Source organism: Endocarpon pusillum, assembly GCF_000464535.1.
Source record: "Endocarpon pusillum Z07020 unplaced genomic scaffold C706679, whole genome shotgun sequence".
Lineage (NCBI taxonomy): Eukaryota > Fungi > Ascomycota > Eurotiomycetes > Verrucariales > Verrucariaceae > Endocarpon > Endocarpon pusillum.
Genome location: NW_006913534.1, coordinates 2274 through 25453, shown reverse-complemented (window position 1 = coordinate 25453; position 23180 = coordinate 2274). Strand labels below are relative to the sequence as shown.

Here is a 23180-nt window from a genome sequence, read left to right as displayed (position 1 = left end):
TGGCTTCTCTGTCTCAGTAGACTAAAAACATAGTTTCGCAAGGAGAATTAGCTGGTCAGTACGTAATAGGCCCATATGGCATGAAGGTAAGTATTGCGCAACAGCTTCTCAAATGTCTTGTCACCACTGGTTGGCAATCTTTAGCCGGCAGCGTGGAGTCGCGCCTTTGTAAGTAATGGCCGCGCTTAATGGAATTCCCGCGCTTATGAACGGCCAATGACGAAGTCATGATGATTTTCTAAGCCTCTACGTCATGGTAATTTTTGAATAACTAATTACCCCAATGCTCACATTAATTCCGAACACCAGACTCAAAGACCACTCCCACAAAACTCAGACCTACTAGTCTTCGAATCATCAACCCCCAAAAACATCTCAGAAAGCCCAAAGAATGCGTCTCCTACGCACCCATCCCCTCCTTCAAACCCGCCTCCCTCTCCCCTCACGCCGCCCACCCCCCGCTCTAGCCGCCAGCACCGGAATTTCACCACCTCCGCCTCGATCCTCAACCCGAACGACGCAGACAAAAAATCCTCCCTCATGGACCGCGATTCCATCAACACCGAATCCAACGAATACAGCAAGACCGGCAGCGACGACAGCGCCGCGGGCCACGAAGACCCGGCTTTCCAACCGGGCAACAACGATCCAGAGTCTCAGCTGGAAGATAGTGGGCCCGGGGACGGCCGGGACCCGTTGAAGGTGAGCCCGGCGAATCATGAGGTTAGTCAGCCGAAGATGGATACGGAGAGAGGGGCGCAGAAGGGACCGGAGAGGACGGAGACGAGCGGTAAAGGGAGTGGGCCCAAGGGTGGGAAGGTTGGCTGAGGAGGAAAGGAGTGAGGTTTGGGGTTGGGGCGCCAGAGGGGCAAAGGAGTGAGATGGGGGGTTTTACAAAGACGAGGGCATGCTGAGCTAGGGCAGTGCTGGTCCCTGTAGATTCAGAAGAGGGAGCGGCGATCCCGAAGATTGCTGGAGCTGACAAGCTGCTTGTACATACGGTGGGAAAAGGGAAACAAGGATTGTATGTTGTGACGATCTTGAGGATTTCCGCTTCCATGTTCCTACCACACTCATTGGAAGGCGCAAAGCACATGCATAGATAGGTCGAGAACTGCTGAAAGGATGGTGACTATCCTATTGAATTCCGCCTTTGGGTCATACTACTATCGAGAGGTCGCTCAACCGCAGAGCTTAGGCGGAGATTAACCCCTGGAAGGCGGCTATCTTTCCATATCATTCGAGCCTCCAGCATCTCCTTCTCCTCCGCCCACATGACCAGTGGTGTTCCCTTTTGCTTTCTTTTCCACCTTGAATCAAATTGCCATTGATGCACTGATTTGGAGGTCCCTTTTCAACAGCAAATCTACTTACATCCTGCTGCTATTCTAGCATTTTCAAGAGCAGTTGGATTGTTTCCTCGATTCGGGCTCACGTCAATGAAATAGTGGTAGATCACGGGTTCTGTTCTCATTCTTGGGTATTAATAACCTGGTCGCTGGATTATAAGCCCGGCATTGTAAATATATGTTTTTCGTGGGAAGAAACTTCAGAAAGAGACGGAGATCCTCCAGCTGTTTCAGGCTGTAGATGGCGAGGGCTCTAACCAGGCTGCATATGCAATAAGAAATGGAGATTTGAGTCGAATCCAGGAAAGGAACAAGTGTTTGAGACCAGGATGAAGGAAACGAGAATAAGATCGTGATGAGTGCTATTCGCAGCCCTCGACTGATTGCTTGCCCACAGTGACACGGACATTGGCTCGTTGGATATGCCAAGCAGTTCCATCACGGTCGAAAACCTCGTCAAAGATCCGAAAGATATCAGTACTGTGCTTGATTCAGGGTTGAATATCATTTTACCTGGTAACGGTCCCATATCAATGAATAGGTGGAAATGTCGAATAGTAGAGTCTCCTGCAGCTTCACAGAAGGACATACTGGCGAGTGTAGATCATCACTTCCTCGTAAATATTGTCATCTTCATGGATACAGCAAAGGACTAAACCTTTCTTTTCGTGCACATAGACTTGACGGCTGTGGTGGAATGTGGAAAAGTCGGCGAGGATTGCCATATTGGTTCAAGTCATTCGCCTAGCTCCACCCGTGTTGGGAAGCATTTCCGGCGATGATTGACCTTGTGGACTTGACAATATCATGGCGTTGCAGTCTTTCCGGAGATGATTTCCAAGTGCTTGACAAATCGTATGAATAGGTTTCACCTATTTGGTAGATAGTAGTAACTGGGCTTTAGGCAATGAGACAATCCAAACGGGGCAAGCAATGCTGGTAAACCTCGCAACAGTATGAGACCACAATGCATTGCACACATGAGGTTTTGGTTTCACGAAGCGTGTAAGAGAACACAGCGCCGCATTTGTCCCAACCTAATCAGAGTTCAGGACATTTTATCGTCTTCGTATCCCAGGCATTTATTTGTTGTTCATGCTTGATGGCGCTGTGAACCGCAGCTCATTAAACAGGGGAGAGGACGACCCAAGCGGGGAAGACGGAACAGGATTTCCCCGCAGACAACATCCCAAAAATGACACACTAACCAGCTTGGCGGAGAAGATCAAGAAGTCATAGTGGGATGCCAGAGCACGTCAGTGGTACAGAGACTACGGATCCCATCCGTCATTTAGTAACGATACTACTACGTTATGTAGTAGTTGGCACAAACGTTGCGGTGTGACCATCCCCACGGGGCGCCATGATTCTTGTACCTCTTTGTTAATTTGAAACACGTGCATCATCTTGGCATGAAAGACTCTTTGAACAAAAGGACATCAACCGATGTAGTATCATTACTTCGTCAAGTATGTTGGAATTGGCGGTATGCCACAGCCAAATCCTCTTGGTGTCACGTGTCTGCGCGCTCTAATAGATTAGCCTGCTCCCCCGTCTTAGATAGATTCTGCAGATAGATAGAATTCCATCCATCCACTTCATCAAGGTAAAGCAGGGGTTTGAGACTTCAACTAGGCATAAATTCATGCAGGGCCAGTAGAAATATGTGAAGTCCAAGCAAACAATCGCCTTCATACTATAGTACATCTGCGGGAGGTTGAGTGGTGACTTCTCCATGGTCTGTGAGTGACCAGGGCTTAATACAATCTCAGAGGTTGTTGCGCGATATGGATGGCTCATGTCATCTGGGCTACATGATCCGGGTAGAGTGAATGGCGGTTTCCAGCAGAAATGATATGATATGATTCCTAGTCCTAAAAGGTGTTGATGAGAAATTTGTTGGGAGAGTGCAATTAAGATTCCAACAAAAAGACCTGGCAAAGAGCATCAATCGTAGTATTAAGAACTTGCCACACACCTTAGACATGTTACTGGGCCTCGAAGGTCAACATAGGATGGTGCAGCCGAATACGAAGTGAGCCTGGAGTCATGGCCCGAAACATAGCATTGTGAAACAAGTAGACTCACGGTTCTCTGATGTCAAGGAGAGTTTGAGAAATCCAGATATTTGTTGGGTGGACCAGTGGAGGCCTAATCAGCGCCCCTCCAGGGCATTCATGAGGTAGGACTGAGGCGCAGATTCATGTCTTTCTCTCCGGATGGACCAGCGGAGGTAATACTTAAAACAGGGAGACAGACAGCATGACAAGCGAGACAAACTAATCAATTCTAGATCATGTCATCACCATACCCGCAGAAGAGGCACAAATCAACCACTCCACCAAAAGGACAGTGCTTGTGAGTTCCGAACCACACTTAATTGATGTATCCTTACTGACTCCCACTGGTCCAAGCTTGTTCGGTGTTTGGGTGAGCCTGTTGCCGGAGCTACTCGGTGCCCGTCCAGAAATGAGTTTTAGTGTACATTCAAGATTGTTGCAAAAATAGAGATTAACCAATGTGTCCATGGGAAATGAGGTTAAAATATGGGTAAAGATGCTAGAGAAGCCCGATGATCGAATCAGAGAAACGAAATCTGTAACTTACATCATTACTAAAGACGGCTTAACGATGTGCTAAAATTCGCTTTCTGGCAGCCCAGGGTACAAGCACTGGTAGAAAGTTGTTCTAGCTCAGGTTGATCTGTATGTTCCACGTGGCTGCCACGTCAATTAACGCCCTGCATGATAGGGTTACTACTACCTACCGTGCTGCTAATTGACGCACACCCTTGACGGTATCCCTGACCCGCATTCTCTGCTTTCATTGGAGTCAGAAAAGCACTGTCCGTTTCACCTTAAGACACGGGCAATGTGATCAAGGCCTTGGCAGAATAAAAAAGCGGTGAGTTCACAATGTGCAGCCAGAAGGCGATCTAGTTTGTCTCACCCCCTCTGGCTGATATGCATTTTGTTGTTTGCTACTAGTAAAGGCGCGCAGTAAGCTAATGGAAATTGTCTAAATAATTTCCTAGATACGGCGATACCTCAGCTCTAGGGTGCGAAGTAGAAGTCACCTCGGTGATTGGCACATTTTGGTACTAACAAATTACACCAGCCGGTTGAACTGTGGAGAAATAACGTAGTACTATTGTCCACGTGCCCGGGTAAGCAGAACTAAGATTTGGCCCCAATTTTTCAGGGCTGGTAGACACCAGCCTAAGCTCCAGTGAGGGCCATGAAAGATACTACGTTCTTTATCATGACGTTCTGTAAAGTCACAAGTCGGTCGATGCCTGCAGGGATCGCATGTTTCGATCGTCGAACATTTATTCACAGCTTTCTTGTTGCCTTGATCTTGTCTAGAAAAGGCGGAGTCTAAAGTACTCTGCGACGGCGTGCTTTTGCTACACAAATCAGGCCTTGCCTTCTCATGATCGGCTTCATATGCGCAGGTAACGATGTGTAGGCCTCTCACATGCTGGACTTGAACTGGAGTATATCATTGGGGTAGAACGCTAGCTGCGGATGGACGTCCGTAGGTACGTATTGACTGGCTGGATTGCACACAATCCGTTTAGTATAGTACAAGACGAGTTGTTGGTGTTTAAGGTTTGGTAGCCTGCAATCTACCATGCAGATCTCCCCCGGCAAAAGCCATGTGGTCTAGCAGTGCCAAACTCCACTCAGCTACAACGGTCCAATGATAAAACTGCGCGAACATCATTAATTTGTCTTGCGTTACACAAGAATCCTTTCAAGGCGCTAGGCAGGGAAAGAAATGCTACGATTATTATGATCGCTTCCAGAAGCTTGTACGTAGTACCATGATCTCCGCCTCTAACGAAGATGTTTGAGGTGCCACACAGCAGAACACACTCGAAAACCCGGCCCAGCACCCGACAAACAATGAATGGGGTGCCTTTGTTTGTCGAATCATGGGCGGTTCAGCCACTACTCGTTTCCCGGCCCCTGGACTCGCGGGCTTCTTCTGTGCAAGGTTTGATTTCGAGTCTTCTGTTCCAGGAGGTGAGATCATAGCCAATGGCGACCGGTCGAAGTCAAGGATGTAGCCACTTCGAGCCGCGAAAAGTAGCCTAGGGGCTGTGGCCGACCTTGGTCTCAAGTATCACTTCGAGCTGCTATTGGCCATTCATCGAATACGGTATTGTGAGCGAAAGATTAGCCAGGACGTAATTCAGATCTCGACTAGAGACACTACAAGCACATCGGACAGCATCCGGCACACCTGTAATCTTGGCTAGCTAGCCGCGATTAGTATTTGCGAAGAAGCGATACAGATAGCCATACACACCGTTAATCTTCCAAGTTTGTCCTTCCCTCCCCTCTCTCATTCGACTTGGTTCTGTCTGTCTAGCCATACCCCATCGCAATAGAGAACATACGCCTTTGCTTACGGTGCGTGCTTCCCTCGCAATTCGGTATCTGCACAAACGAAGGTAGAAGAGGCTGTCCCCATGTGAATATCGTTTCTGATTGCTGATATTCGATAGTATCCCATTAGGCCACCAAGAAACGGTTGAGTGCAGCAGAAATGCCTCCAGCGTCTTCGCCTCCCGTGGTTGGTGAAGGAACAAACCTTGTGTCAACGTCTATCCCAGCCATCACTCACCCAGCACTGGTCAACATTGGAGCTCAATTCCATCAAGAGAACAAAACGTCGAAAACACTCCGTATCCCAAAAGTTCCAGGCCCTGTCGGTGATAATACGAATCTCAAGGACAGGTCTTCTTGTCAGAACACTATCGAGAGATACCTGCACTCAGTGGACAGAATAGAGATCCTGTACGTTGGAATGCAGACATCACTATCTGCGCAGCTCTTTGATCAGCACCTCATACGCATGATCGACGATTTGTTACCGCAGGTGGAGGCCACAGCCACTCAGAGGGCCATACCTTGATCCCCGCCATGTGAAACTTGAGGTAAGAGTACTTCCAGATCACTGCTATCCCGTTGCTAATGCCTGATAGCAACCCCTTTGTTGAAGCACACAGAGAATGGCACTATCCCAAGATTTGCATATTTTAAGAGACTGATGGCATGGTAAATGTAAAATCATATATAACAGTTATGATGTGTGCCGCCCAGTAAAGGGGCAGATACAGAAGCAATCTTTCTGCATATACGGACCTGTAGCACAAGTGCCAAATCTTGAGCATCAAGGGTTCAACATGAAAGACGTGTGGAACTCTGCACTGAATGGCATCTTGCTGTTCGCTGGTAAGACATTACCATTGAATAGACGAACTCAATTTCAATTCATGGTATGCCTTCATGGCTAGCTCTTGCGCATCTTCTTTCATCGGTAGACTAAGCTCTTAGATACTGGTCCTTGATGGTTGATTTGATTGAGTGAAGTAATTTGTTCAGCCTTGCGGTTACAGTACTACAAGCACTAGCACTAGTGCCAGTAATTAAGATACAGTACAGGCCAAGACAATTTTTTACTACGTACACATCTGCCAAATGCAAAATCGTCGATTGTTCGAGGTATATTTAACTAATCCCTCATTGTCCCTGGCTGAGTTGCCAGAAAAACTGATCATGCGGACAGTATTGTGATCATGACTTAGTGATAAGGTGGCGCACGCACTATTTGCTGTTGCTCCGCCTTTGAGGGTTCCTTCAATCACCACCGTTACATGTATCACAAGAGACTTACGGTTCCGATGTCTGGCCACCTTGATTGTACGCTTAGTATGACTACAGCAGATTATCGTTTGGCCATTGTGACAAACTGTCATCACAATGCCTCTTAGGTGTTGGGAATGAATACCTAAGCTCTTTGCTTAGACCCTGCCTTTTGCTCAAAGTCGGGGTCACAAAGTCACTTCTACGCGGCCTTTACTGTAGCCAACAAGGCTAGAATTTTCCAACATGACGATCTCCACATGACGATTTCGTTTTCAAGTCAAGGGGATATTGATCTACTTTTCAGCTAGGTAGCCCCGCCCTCCCTGCAAGGAACCCTTACCCCTGTCTTGATTACAATCCTTGGTCACCTGTTCCCGACAAAGCCGGGGGCACTCTGTAACAGCATCCAGAGGCTAGCAGAAGCCGGGATCATCAAGACGAATGTCCACTACTAGTTAGAACGATTGATCAGTGGCAGGCAATCGGTAGGTGAGATCCGTAAATCTCGTCCCCATACATCAGGCACCTACCAATTAAATGTGGATGGGCTCAAAATTGGCAAACAAAACACCTGTGGGTGTGGTGCTGGATACATGTGCTGGTACCTGAGCTGCCACCCACAGAGGTTCATTTGCTTGCAAGATTCATGTGTTCAGTGTGCAATTCTGGAGATTTCGGGACTTTCTTGCTCCGCATTACAAAGAACATTATTGTTGCATTGTACTCCGTATTGCGCTCGCTGTTCCTTTGCTCAACTCGGAGTATTTTCTAATTAGATTGGAATTGTTTGAAGGCGAGCTTGACATAGATTGGAAGTAACCAAATTAATTGGCCTGTTCCTGCAGCCAAATCGCTGTCTGCACACCCATAGCCTTGGGTTTTTCAAGGCTGTGCCCATCATTGGACCTTGTACCACCTGAAACCGTGGCTCAACAATCCCCCGAGACCCCTGACATGTCGACACTCTCAAATGACCTCACTAGCGCATCGTGGCCTACTATGTAAGTTTTGAGATGAAATGGCTGGCTTCGGAAGGACTGGAAATACGTCCGGGGAGATAAATCATGAGCATACTACGTAACTAACTTAGTACACAGAAACGTTTTTGGGTTTCGCCTGTCTACTAAAACAGATTGCATCAAGCAATCACATTTGCATCTGTATGGTTGACAGCTTCTGACGTCCTGCAGCAGCATGGTTGCCAGTCCATAAGCCATCTGGCATCTTGCACTCCCATCTTTGGTCCGAAATTAGCGGGGAGACGAACGAGTGATAATAGAGTACATTGTATGGCAAGTTAAACCCTCATGCTGCAGAGGCAGGTAACAAACTCATGCATGGTGATGAGAGCCCTCGTGATTACCATCGGACTGCTACAACCCTCTGAACGGTTGAGGACGAATTAACAGCCGGCTTACTAGGATATGAATCGGACTTTAGATGATGTCCTGCAGCATGTTCGACCAACCGAAGCATGCACTTTCTAGTGAAGCTCGAGGGCGACAAGCTTGGGCTACTTCGATTACTTAGTACTGCAGTGGCACTGCACCAGTGGCAGGTGGCAAAAAAAGGTCCAGGCTAGGAGACACCCCGGAAACTCCATGATGGTCATCCATAGCTGATACGGAGCACCCTCGACAATTCCCCTCATGCACGACGATCTTTGCTTCGTTGAGATTTTAAGGACCAAACTGGAGACAGCTTGGACAATGACACGGCGCGACATCTGTAGGTTTACACATAATGCGATACACTGCTCAATTACCAGAGGTCAATCCTAACAATCTGTTAGAAACTGCTGTTTCTGCTGTCCGAATAGCATAGGGAACTGAGGGCACCCCCCACTAACTCTGATCGAGCTCTCACCGCTACCCAGATAACTTGCTCAACGCAACAATGAGGTATGGCAAGATGCACCTTGTGCTTGATGTTTCCCTCACCAAGCTCCCCAATCTTTTCCAAGCAGAAATTATCCCCTATTGCTTTCTCAGTTTTCAAGATGGCTCCTCTAACCTCTCCGTCAAAGTGATTCCAAGCCCTCGACTGCAAGTGTCCAAAGTGGGATCTCCACTGCAACCCCTGGTGCTATGAGAACAGCGCAGGCATCGCTTTCCTCATACTCCATCCAACGTTATGCCAGAGACTATCGGCACGAGGAAGCTTTCTACCTTGGGAATTCGAGCTCCAGAAAGCACGGTGCTTTGTTGTCACAACTCGATTCGACCATGAGGCAGTGGGAGGGTACCAGCACCCAGCGACAACAGTAAGCCTCTGCTCCCCATGTTAAAGCCCCCAGGTCCATACCGATAGTATTGACGTTACTAACGTTTGCAGGTGGTAGAATAGTTGTGGCATTTCCAGTCGGCGTTCTCGGAGTTTTGTCTACCCGGTTGATGAAAGGAAGGTGCATTGTGCTCTGAAGCCGCTGACTCTGGCAGTCAAGCCAGGTCTGAGCCGTGTCGCTTCTTTTTGGGGCAGTCCTAGACTATCAGCTGTGAATGCTTCTTCACATTATTTCAAATTCTGCTTCCTCCCTCTCGGTACCGCAGGCAGGCCCGGATAAACGTATCTGCGAGACGAGGGACGCGATGTCCTGATTGGGACTGGTGGCGGGTCACGTGCAGGGGCACTCGCGCTCAAAGACGGTCGTCTGTTCTTCTACATGTTAACATGTCCGTCAAGAATGGCTCAAGAACGGCTGATGCCAGCACACATCATCCGACACCAACATGTCATATTTGAGCTGCATCCTTGAGCGAATTTTTGGCAGGTTGAAAACAGCATCAGACCTTGGCAGATGTATGCCGCTGCCAATGAAGAGAGCAGTCTTGAGGTTCGTCGAAGAATAATTTCGATGGTTGGTTTATTGGTCTGGTCTTCCTGAAGTTGTCCATGATGAGGAGAAAAGAGAAAATCAAAGGCAGGATGTTCAAAGAAATTCGCTGCGAGGCCACTTCGAGGAGTCCGCCCGTTTACTATGCCATTTCCGGTGTCAGTGCACCTCTAGCTCAAATCAACTCCTGCCATTGGCCCATCTCTGAATTGTCTACCAATCACCTTTCGACGCCATGCATGAAGCCTTCCGATCGTCTCAACACGTTTCAATGTCACCTGTGTTGCCACGCCACTGGATCTCAATCGCCAACTAGGATTTGGGATCAGATGGATCAGATGGATCAGAATCCATGCACAGGTTTGTGTATTTTGAGGATCAGTTCCATGTAATTGCAATTCCTATCAATCAAATATATTCAGGTCCTGGCCTCCCACTACCAAGTGGAGAGTTCAAAACATCAAGACTGGGTGAAATAAGTCGCCGTCATGGAAATCATCCGATTTTTCTTAGCTTGGTGCTGTTCTTATCACGGAATTTCTACCTTGGCCAACTACTAGTCACGCTTTACACCGGCGAAATATCCTTCTCTTCACTCAAAGGGTACTGGAGATTGGTATCACATTGATGTCACGCTCATCCGATTAATAGCATGGCTTGTGAGAAGCATCCTGAGTCCTGATACAACATGATACCCAGCAGCCAGCGTAGCTACCAAGAGCGTTACTTTTGGGTTGCTGGCACTTGCTTGTTGATGGGGGAAGAGCTTTGTGAGCTATACAACATATTGAAATATGTGATATTTATATCAAAATGTAGCTAAGTCATTCTGATTCTAATGATATAGATATCCAGAGTTCTGAAGATGTACTGCTAGAGTTGACATGATGCGGACAACATCTTACCCCCCTTCGTTAATAAATCCAGTATCTATGGTATAGATTAGATAGCTCACTTTGTATTTGTAGATTCAGTATTCATGATCAAGCAGCACCAGCAGCATTTTTGGAGCACTAGATTTTTCGCAGAACTTATAGAATGCACGGTACGTAGACATCCTCTATATACCTCCCCAGCCAAGTCCATGTAAAGCGGAGCGTATTAATAAAAATGGAACAGTGAAAGTCAATAACCTGACATCTAGGACAGTAATCACGATCTTTCTAACGCACTAACTCCTCTCTTAATCTATAGTAACCTGATCATGGCCTCCCCATCGCTACCTCCTAGCAGCACCACCACCCCAAGCTCCGGCATAGGCTCAGACACCCCACCAGCGGCAATCGTGCCGGATGAGGACCCCGGCGTGGACCTCCCGATGACCATGTCTGCATCGGTCATCCTTACGAACCTGCCTAGGGATGCTAGTCAGGCGTTGAGTGAGGTCGAGGCATTGGACAAGGGTAAAGGTATGTACTATATTCCTCGGTGCACGGTGGTGGTGGTGGTGCCTGCGACGGTGATAATGGCCAATTTACCTCTCAGATGTGGAAGACATTGATATGACTGCCATGAAATCAGAAATACTCTCAACCACCCTCGTCTTGTCTTTCTTTATTTCGTCCAGATGCTAGACCTTTGTTGTCCCTTTTCATTCTACCTGTACTACGTACCTCGACGTCCCATCCCGTCAATGCTTCATTTCATCTAGTACCCCTAACACATCCACCCCATACCTTCCTCCTCACTAACTCCAGATCTCTCCCACAGTGACCGTCCGCTTCAAGCCCGTGGGCTCAGCGCCCATTCTCCGCACTTTGGTCTTCAAGATCTCGGCTTCCATGAAGTTCGAAACGGTCGTCAACTTCCTCCGCAAGAAGCTCGACTGCAAGCCTACTGATTCGGTCTTCCTTTATGTCAACAGCGTGTTTGCGCCTGGGCTTGATGAGGGGTTGGGAAATCTCTTTAGGGTGAGTTCTGTACTACTTCTGGGAACTTCCGGTAACTTCGTTGGAGTGATGACTGATACGTGGGAGTAGTGCTTCAGAACAGATGATCAACTCATTGTGGCTTACTCGATGACTCCGGCTTTTGGGTGAGCTGGGATAAAGTCTACGGAATTTTATTGCCTGATCTATCAACGCTGGCTCTGAAGGTTTCCACGACGGCGCTGTCAACGGCATAGTTATGCTGTTCTGCTGGGTAGCTTCTTGTTTTCACCTCATCACGGTACTGCTCAACGGCAGCTAGACTCCTTTCCCAGACGTCTCCATATTGTCTGACGAATTTCGGCAAGAACGAACCCCGGGGTCTGCAGCCGAGCATGTCCATCTGAACAAGCACCTGACCGCTGCAACCATTGCCGGCGCCGATGCCAATAGTTGGTATGCTGAGTTTGGAGGTGATAATGCTGGCTATTTCAGGTGGGACGCATTCAAGAACTGTAGCAAAGGCACCAGCATCCTGCACAGCGCGAGCATCCGCCAGAACCTTCTCAGCAGCGGAGACAGTTTTGCCTTGAACACGAAATCCACCAAGAGCATGCTGGCGCTGCGGTGTTAGCCCAACATGTCCACAGACTGATATACCGGCCGTGGTTATTCTTTTAATTGTATCTGCGCACTCGACCCCGCCTTCCAGCTTCACGCTTTGCATCCTCCCTTCCTTGACCATCCTGATCGCGCTCTGCAAGGCCTGCTCCGGTGAGACTTCATAGCAGCCCATGGGCAGATCGCCGACTGTGAAGGACGGACCTGCTGCTCGGCTGACTGATCGGGCATGGAGGATCATGTCATCGAGAGTGACTTCAGAGGTATCGGGCATGCCAAGGGACACCATGGCAAGGGAGTCACCCACGAGGATGATGTCCATGCCAGCTGCGGAAGCGAGGGAAGCAGAAGGGAAATCGTGGGCGGTTAGCATTGTAATAGGGATCTTCTTGCGATGGAGGTCTCGAATGGTTTGGATTGTTACTGGTTTAGTACCGGGAGGGAGACGAGATAGGGAGGGCGCGGGAGCGTGCGAGCTGTGACGGATTTGGTGATGGCTCAACGAGAGGGTAGGAAGAGGTGCAGGCAGCAGCCGAGGAGCGTAAGCACTGTTCTTGAGGATGAATGAAACAACCCGTGGGCGCAATGCAATTGCAGCCATAACTTTTCAGCCTGGAGAAGAGGAAGGACAACGAAAGATAAGGTGGGAAGACGAATTCTGTCTTCCAAAAATTTGAGCCGCCATCCTCGTCATTCGTGGCGGCATTGTCTATTTTATTGTGCTCATCGTGCTGGTACCTGCAGCGTAGAATTGAAGACGTGGGCTGAATGAGCTGAGCAAGACCGAGGTGTTGACATTCTTCTACTTCCGGGCTTCCCACCAAATCCCGATGCCTAATTATAGAGAAGTCTCCGGGGTTGCCTTCGCGGCATCAGAGCCCGGAACAGGCGGCGGAGTACCTCAGATGCTGGGTTGGGAAGTTTTAGCGGCGCCCAACAGTAGTGGTTGTGTGTGATTAATAATTCTTCCCGTAATGTTACGAGGAGAGTGTTCCTCTCTGAAAGGGAAGATGACTTTTCAATCCTCCTTTACCCTCCAGATGGTTATGCTAACAACTGCCCACGATGACTCGGGAGTGTTCCTGAGGCGTGACGTTCTTGTGCATGTGACCATCAAACCAACTGGCATGCATGACCCCACGTCAACTTTCTTATCCCAGAAGTCACACCAGCTTAAATGTGACATCGACAAAGTCTGGATCTGCCCACTTTCATGACCTATCTTTCAACTTTCTCATTCATCAACATACATCTGAACACTTTTCTGTCTCCCCCTGCTACTCATAAACCCCGACATAGCCGTGTCCAACGTCTAAGTAAGAAAGGACCGCAAAATAAACTCGACCACTTAGCTCCTCGCACTGAGCCTTTGTTACCGCAACCCCCACTATTGCCACTTGCTTACGGATATCTGTTTAAGTGGTTGGGTGACACGGCTGAATAAACCCTTCTATCTTGCCACATAGAACGTTTTGTCCTCGAAGATCAGGCACAGAAAGTCGATCACTTCCTGTTGGTGGACGATTCCTACCTTAACCGCCGATCAACGCCAATATCTCAACCAAGGATCTACAACGTTCGGAGGAATCCATCTTGACCGGGGTTGAGATCCCATCTGGATACTTGGTGAGGGAGCAAGATGAGCAGCCCAAAGAGGAGAATAGAGACGGATGTGATGAAAATGTATGAGTATTTATTGGAAATGATAGACTCAAAACTCACCCTGGTCCGTAGGATGATGAGTGATTATGAGGTCACTCTCATCAACGATAACAGTCAGTCCAGAGCTTCGGCTTGTAAGTTCCTAGCTGACCTCGAACAGTGCAGGAGTTTTACGTGTCATTCAAGGGGCCGACAGAGAGTATGTTTGTGTAGTGCTAATCCATCAACAAGTTTCAGGGCATCTCGCTGGATATGGGACGTCCGCTGACATTCAAGCGCAGCTCCGTTCGCAGGTGGTCAATGGAAAGTCCACGTCGAACTCCCGGACCAATACCCTTACAAATCTCCTTCAATTGGCTTCGTAAACAGGATCTTCCACCCAAACATTGATGAGTCGTCCGCCACCTATCCAACCTTGCATCACCTTTTATTCTGACTTGTCGCACGCAGATCCGGTTCTGTCTGCCTCGATGTCATCAACCAAACCTGGTCACCCATGTTCGACATGATCAACATATTCGAGGTCTTCCTCCCACAATTATTACGGTATCCGAATCCTACAGATCCTCTAAACGGCGAGGCGGCCGCTCTTCTCATGAGGGAACCAAAAAGCTACGAAGCCAAGGTAAAGGAATACGTTACCAGATACGCTTCCAACAATGGGGACCATGAGACAGGAGAGGAGGGTGAGACGGATGGGGAAATGAGCTCGGTGGAGGACTTTGATAGCGACGGAGATGAGGATGAGCCAGCTGGTGCGATGGAGGATGTATGATATAAGAGATCTTCAAGAAGGCGGCAAGGGTAGCATAGCCAGGTTATATCTTTGGAGTTGTAGGGCATATTGGGCTGGATTGAGTCACGGCTGGGAAGGGAATGCTCATGGCTTCAGCTAGCTAGATTCAAGCATTATCGATTCAGACAGAATATCAGTCAACAATCTCCCATCAACCTTTAACCACATAGATCATGATCTTGGCCACCACCGAAGTCCCTTGGAACAGGTGGTAATGCAGATGGGATGTGGGGATATGGCCCCCACGGCAACCGCGTCATCTGCTGATGTGTTTTGGAACAGGCAATCAGGGTCACCATCTTGAGAGTCAATCAACTCTTCACCAACTTCCACTTTGACTTCATGAAGCCCAATCTGATACATCAATTGTCTATCTCAACCACCCTCACCACCGATTACTATGGCACAACTCGAGTCCCTCCCACCCGAAATTGCTCTTCATATCCTCACTTTCCTCAGCATACCAGACCTCCTCTCCTTATCTCGAACCTCGCATACCCTCCGCGCCCTAGCCCTTGATCCGGTTCTCCACACTCAGCGCCTGTATTGCGCCTCCCAAAGCCTCGAATACTATCTGTCTCAACGCCCTTCACTCGATACACTACGTCCGCCAAATCGCTCCATCTATTTGACTCGCACCCACCTTCTTGCGCGCAGCATCTCCCGCTCCCTCATCACCATCCGTCTAAATCGCAACCTTTTCGAGCGACCCAGTTCTATCGAGCTCGTGGTGCGTGGTATCCTGCCCAAGGAGTGCACAAGCTACGATTCACCTATCTCTCCCGCCTTGTTCGCTAGGCGGCAAAGTTTCCTGCGCGAACGATTGAGGAATGCGCTGGGTCGTAAGCTGCAGAGGAGACCTAGTGTGGCGAGTTTGGTGGAGCTGAATATCCTGCCGGAGGAATGTACGAGGAAGGGAGGAAATGCGGTTGCGCCGGGGTTGGTAGAGAGGAGAAGGAGGGTTATCAGGGAGAGTCTGAAGGATGGCTTGAGGGTGTGGGTTGAGAGGAGGGCGGTCTTGGTGCAGAGGCGGAAGGAGGAAGGAGAGAAGGAGGGTTTGGGGGTCAAGGGGTTGGTTAGGAGATTTACAAGGAGGATGCTGGAGGAGAAGGGTGAGGCAGAGGCGGGGGTTGGTGGGCTACAGAGGCAGAAGAGAAAGGCGCAGGCGAGATGGGGAAGAGAGGCAGAGATTGCGAAGAGGTGGGAGGAAGAAAGAAGAGAAATGCTCGGTGGTGGGTGCAGTCAGCCTACGAGGGCGCATGTGCTTGGGCTAAAGAGGTTTTGGGAGGGTGTTACCAAGGCAGCTGCTGGTTGAGGTCAAGACTGTACGATCACGGGAAACAGCCCTAAGCAGAGACCTCGCCAGCTAGTTGAACGAATGAAGAGCGTCCAGGCCTCAAGAAAGATACAGTCATTTCAAAGCTCAATGGCTCTAGCTGGAAGCAGCATTTCAACAATCTTACTCCGAGGAATTGTGCAAGTTAAGAGTGTCCCCAACTACGGCACTAGCAGCAGTACCAACGGCGGCCGTCGCACGAGTAACCGCAAATCGTTCTGGGTCTCTAACCAGCTATCAGATACCCATCTTTCATTCATCTGGGGGATATTCTTATACGATGTGCTCGAAGACCAATGGCTAACGGCAGCGGCAGCGGCACCAAATATAGCAGCAATCGTGTCCATTGTCTCATCCAAAAACCCAGGTGCAGAATCGAGAGGCCACGACATTCATACTGTATCCAACCGAAGCCCGATTGGATGACCATGATGGAGAGAAGGGAGACAATAGCAGCAAGAGCATCTGCGGCAACAATCATCCTTATTTGGGTTCGAAATGGGAAAACTCAACCACTTAGCTGCAAACAACGATCTAATTCCAATATGTAAAAACGACTTGTGCGACGCTCACCGAAAAGGAAAGAGAGGCAGGAGAAATAGCTGAGCATGCTTATGAAAGCGCGTTCTTTACGAAAACTAAATGGTGAAAGACCACAATCACCGATTTGCAAGATCTTACGCTGCTAGTATGCCATTGAGATGGCGACTGCTTTGTGCATTGAGCCCTTGGAGTAATGAACGGGAACGGCCTGGTAACCTACGCTACACGTCACTTGACGTCAACCTTTCCTTCAGGCTTCTTCTTCTTCTCTACAAATGCACAAACTATTTACAGGATGAAACCACCTATGGCGGACTGTTATTGGGTTGACGACACATCAAAATTTTGAATCTCAAAATCAGTTTTAAGCCAGCAACGGGGGTCACATGATTTTGTTTGAGGCCCCTACTCTCTAAGGGGATACCCTCTTGCTCTTGAGATACCCTCTTCTCTTGCGGTACCCTCTTCTCTTGCGGTACCCTCTTCTGCATCCTCTTCTTAGCACACTCTCTACTTAAGATACCTTCTATATATATAATAAATTAAGTTCTTAGTCTTCTGTAACATCGTACGACTATAATTCACAAGAGGAATATTAATATATACTGTGAGAATGGACTTGCATAGCTCTCGTAACAACTCAAAACTGATTTTGAAGTTCAAAATTTTGATGTGTCGTCAACCCAATAACAGTCCGCCATAACCACCTCAAAAATCGAAGCTAATGTTACAGACGCGTTTCCAAGCCTCGATCTTGACTACTCCTTAAAACACGTTCCACAGCAAATCTTGTTTTGATTTTTGATGAACCGATCTCCCCGACTAATCCAACTATATAAGAAAGTGAGATCATTTAGACTTTCTACTTGTAAACTTTACTACTTATCACTTGGCTTGTAGCACGAGAATAGGGAAGTGTTGTTTAGAGTCGTTATATTGGTTGAGGTCAATCTGTGTGATAGGGTGAAAGAAGATTAGAGGAAAATGGGGAAATTGAAAAGCAAGGACCGGCAAGCTCGTTCATCTTCTCGACCTGTACCGCGGACCTCTAAGGCTTCTGAAGCTTCGCAACAACAAGAACAGCAACAGCAACGCCCTCCGTCATCTCGACCCCGACTACAAGGTCCTATCGTTTACCCGCATCAACTAAGAGCTCAATTTGCCACCGGCTCCTCAGACCCCGACGCTTCGATCTCCCTGGCAAATATGCTGGCCTACACATATTCTGATGAGGCGATGCAGGCCGATATGCGCGCCGCCTCCCCCTTGCTGCGTCATGCGATCGCCTACCGCTCTGCCAGCGAACAAGAGAGACGACGAATGAAAGAATCTCTACCAGACGTGGTAGAGCAGGAGAAGAGGCGGACCAGCCCCATGCTACAGCAAGTCGCTTTTCACCGGCCTTACGTGGCGGCCAAGTGTCCCACCGGCGGGGTCAAAGTGCCAGGGCATGGGTCTTGCCAAGATCGACGGTGTCATTGTAATACTGCTTGTACTGGAGGAGATGACTGTGTGCTTTGTTTGATGAATATATCTGGTCGTCCGGGGTATGGGAGGCCGACTCGTTGAGAAGGGTTGGGTGGTAGCTAGCTATATGGGCGGATGTAGGTTGATGTACTCGTAGCAATGGTAGAAACGTGCAGAGACGGGATCCGAGGGCGGAATTGGTGTTGAATAGTTCTGTACCAAACTTGGATACTTGTGCCTTGAGTGAATCTTGGTTCGTGTACATCTGGAGAGTATGCATCGGATCTTGTGTTCTCATCCTGCCTATACCTAGAGATCCATCCACATTTCTTACCATCTTGGAGAAATGACATTTTGGCGATGCAAGCGAAGAAAAAAATGGAATGCCAGATGCCTAAGAGTATTCAATAGCTTGTGCATTGTTCACAGAACTGAGGTACCGTGTTGAGAGCTCTGGATGGTTTCAGAGAGACATTGGTTTTTGATTTTCGAAATCAAAATCAACTAACTATAATATCAAAAGCACAAGCACAAGAAATTTAATTGTTGGTGCTCAGCTAATGCTGAAGTGAGTGAAGAGTGAACGGAACAAGGAAGGTTCGCAAAGCAATCTTTCTGCAAGGCGTTCGGGCTGTATACATCTAGTAAGTACTAGCGATTTGATCGTCGTTGTATTTCACATCTGGCCCTGTCAAGACACGACCCGGTAAGTAGTACAGCAAGCAGCTTCGGCGTCACCGCAATGGTTGAAATCGTCCTGATGAGCTGAGCACCATCTTGAACGACGCCAGGGTGAACCTACAAGGTTGGTGTTATTAGGGGACTGAATGCTCAGTACTCGAGGCACTATTGATAACTACTAGTATCGACTGAGCGTTGTGAGCAGTATGTCGTCAAATCAAATCAAGACTTTGAGACTTTTTTGACAAACTTTGAATTAGTCAAATAGAGGTCTTGGCGGAAAGTAGATTATTTTGTAGATTATTTTTGATGGGAAAAAAAGGTCTTGGCAGACCCCCTTTGTGAGATGAATTCACGAAAAGGCAGTCTTTTTCACAAAGCATTGCTTACTAAAATTTGACTCCATTTGACAAATGAGTCAAATCAAATCAAATTGACCTCTTGGATTAGACAAGCAATCAAATGGGGGTCAAGGTTTGGTTTATTTGATTTGATGGATACACTGGTTTTGAGCGACCTTGCCCACTGCAGACCGTATCATCTGCTGGGTTTGAGGGACCACTGGCCCGTCAGGGGGCCCCGCGCAGGCTGCCCCTTTGATGGAGAGCACTGAAGACCCAAGTCCAGCCATTAGGTTGGAGTTCCCTTTTTATCAAAGAAGCAGAGGTATTGGGCACCCCAGTTGGATTCCACGCCCATCCTTCCTCTCACCTTCGAGCATCTAGTAGAGCGCGCGCTCTTGAGCGGCTTGGTTTAGGTGGCCTCTGAAATGGCTGCCATGGTAGATATAAAGGAGAGCGGCCTGCGCCTTGCTCAGAAGATTGCAATTGCTCCCTCCCACCACATTCATTCTTACTTTTCCCTCCATTCGCCGCACCGTCATGGGCCGGAAAGATGTATTAATAGCGTAGCTACTGAAAAGGGCCATCGCTAATGGCTACGAGCAGAGAGCTCTTCAGGCGATAGCATCAGGGATAATTAAAGACATGCGAAGAAGACCCTCAAGGATCAGAATTGGGCTTCAGGGCACTACGAGAAGTGAGTGAAAACTCCACCTTGATCCCGTCTAAAGGCCTGTGCTTACTCAGTCGAGAATCTGGGTAGATGCTGCCAATACTCGGTGCCGCCGAGAAATTTCCGTCAGAATGAGTCACGACCATACCAAATTCGCCTTCAATGTGCATAAATATCTCCCAACCAACACCCACGAGTATTTTGCACCCAACTACATAGACTGAGTTACGTCAAATACCGCGACAAACATCATGTGCTCAGCTAGCAAACCGACCTCCCACCATACAAGCCATACCCTGGCGAATGGCGCCAGCAGCAGTACCAAGGGCGCTTATGGTGATGGCGAAAATTGTCATGACAATGGTGGGAAACGCTCCTCTTGTGGTCAAGTTGTTGGCTCATTGCTCCCAACTTAGGATACGACGGGGCAGCTGTCACCAAGGTCTCTTCAACGTGCTCTTCTGGCAATCTCTCCAGCTTGAACAATTAGAGACGGCACAGTGCGCGAGGACGAAGATCATGACGAGGGCGCTGTCACCGAGGCCTCCTCACTATGCTCTTCTTGCAACTTTTCCAACTTCAGAATCATAGACAGCACATTGCGCGAGGGCGAACAGTTTGCAACGGCCTTCTTCGACACAGCACAGAAGATCAAAATCGCCAAAGCACTGGATGACTTTGGAGTAGAATATGTGAGACTGCCAATCTACGCAATGGAAATATATTATCTGCGAACTCAAGTGCGCCCAGCTGACATACTCAACCAGATCGAGTTGACGTCGCCGGCTGCTTCTGAACAGTCAAGAGCTGATTGTGAGGCTATTTCCAAGCTGAATTTGAAGGCCAAGGCAGGTCGAGTTCACGTTTTATGGACCTCTCGGTAACGAAGGGTTAGATTTTGACCCACATCCGGTGCCACATGGACGACGCAAGGATAGCCGTTCAACAGGCGTCGATGGAATGTAAGTCATCCCTCCAGGATCATGTAGTAATATCTAATGACCCAACATAGCAATGTTGCTATCGGCACTTCTTCCCACCTCATGAAGCATTCTCACAACAAGGACTTAGCATACATTTCCATCAAAGCCAACAAGGTTATCGAATACGTTAAAGCGCATAATCTTGAGATCCGCTTCTCTGGGGAAGACTCCTTTCGCTCGGATTTTGCTGAGATTCTAAAGCTTTACTCTTCCGTCGATCGATTGGGAGCCAATCGTGTGGGTATCGCCGATACTGTGGGCTCTGCCACACCGAGAGAAGTCTTCGATAAGATCGACTGCGCAAAGTCGTGGGCTGTGACATCGAGACTCATTTCCACAATGACACAGGGTGTGCTATCGCGAACGCCTACTGCGCTCTCGAATCTGGAGCCACGCACATCGACACTACAGTGCTAGGTATCGGTGAGCGGAATGGCATTACGCCTCTTGGTGGCCTTATGGCATGTCTGATTGGGGCGGGCCGCAAGTGCGCCGTGAGCAGGTATAGGGTCGACATGCTGGGCTATATCGAAAATCTAGTGGCACAGGCTGTCCACGTCGACATACCTTTTAATAACTACAATGTGTCTTTCCATACAGAAGCACGAATCAAGAAGTCTGAACAAGCCTTTTGATATCGAGGGGTGGTGCGACTGAAATCGCCCAGGGCCGGTTCGAGGAATTGATCGTTTCGCTAGCGGGAAATAGGCTCGATATTTTCGATATACCGAGACATACAGTACTACACCAAAAGTATCCGGACAACCCCGCATTTTCACCCCACCAACATTTTCCGCTCTTCCCATACAAATTACTACTGTACGCCCGGTATTTATTGGAATCCTATAAGAATCAACTAAATAGTACGTTGAAACCTGCTCTTTCGGATGGTACTAGTTTCCTAAATAGGCGACTAGATATCAGAAGCGAGTGTACCATCCTTTGGCCCTGATCACGGCATTTATACAGGTATCCATGCTCTTGATCAGATTATCAATAACTTCCTGCCCAATGGCGTCCCAACCCTCATGAATGGCTGTAAACAGACGTTGATAGTCAGCCTCGGATTTGCCCATTTGGATTAAGTCAGGGTAATGGTCGTTGATCCATTGCTTGAGTTCCGCCCAGAGGTGCTCAATTGGGTTCAAATCCGGACTATAGGGGGGCCATTCAAGCAGAGATACACCCTCCTCCTCAAACCAGGCTATGACCTTTTTTGCAGTATGGATTCAGGCGTTATCTTGCATGAAAATCCGACCAGGTTCGTACGTTCGAGGGATCTGCTCACAGAGAATAGTGAGATAAGGGTTAGCAGTGTATCCTGATTTCTCTGAATCAGGATCACGCTCTAAAGGAACGATATCTGAATGCCTATTTCTATAAATTGCACCCCATATCATGACGCTAATATCCTTGCCTTTCTTAAAAGGCTGAATTGTTGAGAATGCATGCCGATCAGCAGACTATAGTCTGCACTATTTGGCTGTACACGTACAGCCAAATATTGCCCGGTCAGGTTATTCCTAATCAGGTATAGTGCAGGATTTCATGTGCTGGTGGCACAGGATATACCACGTGATCCATGCGCTAGCAGGATCTGCACTTGGTGTGCAGATGCACTGTGATCTCACTCTGCATGCAAGTTGTGACCGTTGATAGTGTCGATAGCTGTTCCTAATCCGTATACCCGTTCAACAGGTTATGAGCCCGGTGCAGAACAGCTATAGACATCAACGGTGAGTGAAGGCCCAATTGAGATTACTGAGCGAGCTGCTACTCCTGTGGCGAGGTACAGTCGTGTCATACTCAATTGTAGAACGTGAGTGAGTTGAATACTCTAGGGCTACGGAATTACAAGTCTATGGATTTAAGAGCAGAGGTATTTTTATCCTGAGACTCGGAAATCAGCTTATTGCAGCTCGTGAGTTAATTGACCCTGTCGGGATTGACTGAGTGCAATAGCAATCAACCAATACATTCCTTCTTCGCTCGAAAGTCTGTGACGATTAGAGCATACATTCCTTTTATCTTAGTTGATTCAATTCTATACTAATTATTCTTTTATTCTACCATCGAAATGGACGACACTATGGCAAAGAGACGACCAGTGCCAATCCTCACACGTGCCAATCACGAACAATGGTTCAAACTCCTTACCTTCCACTTTCAAGCAGAAGAAATCTGGCCAGTATTAGTACATGCTAAAGTACTTGTTGAGAAGGCAGAGAAGCTGGATGCGAAGGCACGATACATTATCCATATCTGCATTGGAGACGGAGATCAGGAGCTCATAGAAGGATGCGCATCAGCAAAGGAAGCGTGGGACACATTGAGGAAGAAATACACAAAGACAAGACCGTCAAAGCAGAT

The 23180-nt window shown here is 48.2% G+C and overlaps 7 protein-coding genes across 7 annotated transcripts; 6 read left to right on the top strand and 1 right to left on the bottom strand.

The window, feature by feature from the left end:
- Positions 1 to 80: 80 nt before the first annotated feature.
- EPUS_09012 (uncharacterized protein) lies at positions 81 to 828 on the top strand (the record flags this gene model as incomplete). Its single annotated transcript, XM_007787946.1, has 2 exons — positions 81 to 86; positions 310 to 828. 2 exons carry the CDS (start codon positions 81 to 83, stop codon positions 826 to 828), a joined length of 525 nt encoding a protein of 174 aa, XP_007786136.1.
- Positions 829 to 5903: 5075 nt separating this feature from the next.
- On the top strand, positions 5904 to 6272 carry EPUS_09011 (uncharacterized protein; the record flags this gene model as incomplete). The annotated part of the gene is made up of 1 exon (XM_007787945.1): positions 5904 to 6272. The coding sequence occupies one exon, from the start codon at positions 5904 to 5906 to the stop codon at positions 6270 to 6272; it is 369 nt and encodes a 122-aa protein (XP_007786135.1).
- A 4771-nt stretch (positions 6273 to 11043) lies between these two features.
- On the top strand, positions 11044 to 11818 carry EPUS_09010 (Ubiquitin-like protein ATG12; the record flags this gene model as incomplete). Its single annotated transcript, XM_007787944.1, has 2 exons — positions 11044 to 11248; positions 11550 to 11818. 2 exons carry the CDS (start codon positions 11044 to 11046, stop codon positions 11816 to 11818), a joined length of 474 nt encoding a protein of 157 aa, XP_007786134.1.
- Positions 11819 to 11891: 73 nt separating this feature from the next.
- EPUS_09009 (3-methyl-2-oxobutanoate hydroxymethyltransferase) lies at positions 11892 to 12929 on the bottom strand (the record flags this gene model as incomplete). The annotated part of the gene is made up of 1 exon (XM_007787943.1): positions 11892 to 12929. One exon carries the CDS (start codon positions 12927 to 12929, stop codon positions 11892 to 11894), a length of 1038 nt encoding a protein of 345 aa, XP_007786133.1.
- Positions 12930 to 13967: 1038 nt separating this feature from the next.
- EPUS_09008 (Ubiquitin-conjugating enzyme E2 8) lies at positions 13968 to 14765 on the top strand (the record flags this gene model as incomplete). The annotated part of the gene is made up of 5 exons (XM_007787942.1): positions 13968 to 14011; positions 14063 to 14103; positions 14151 to 14189; positions 14272 to 14386; positions 14441 to 14765. The coding sequence occupies 5 exons, from the start codon at positions 13968 to 13970 to the stop codon at positions 14763 to 14765; spliced, it is 564 nt and encodes a 187-aa protein (XP_007786132.1).
- Positions 14766 to 15186: 421 nt separating this feature from the next.
- Positions 15187 to 16101, top strand: EPUS_09007 (uncharacterized protein; the record flags this gene model as incomplete). The annotated part of the gene is made up of 1 exon (XM_007787941.1): positions 15187 to 16101. The coding sequence occupies one exon, from the start codon at positions 15187 to 15189 to the stop codon at positions 16099 to 16101; it is 915 nt and encodes a 304-aa protein (XP_007786131.1).
- A 1548-nt stretch (positions 16102 to 17649) lies between these two features.
- On the top strand, positions 17650 to 21227 carry EPUS_09006 (uncharacterized protein; the record flags this gene model as incomplete). Its single annotated transcript, XM_007787940.1, has 5 exons — positions 17650 to 18119; positions 20318 to 20519; positions 20595 to 20626; positions 20676 to 20789; positions 20840 to 21227. The coding sequence occupies 5 exons, from the start codon at positions 17650 to 17652 to the stop codon at positions 21225 to 21227; spliced, it is 1206 nt and encodes a 401-aa protein (XP_007786130.1).
- Between the last annotated feature and the right edge of the window lie 1953 nt (positions 21228 to 23180).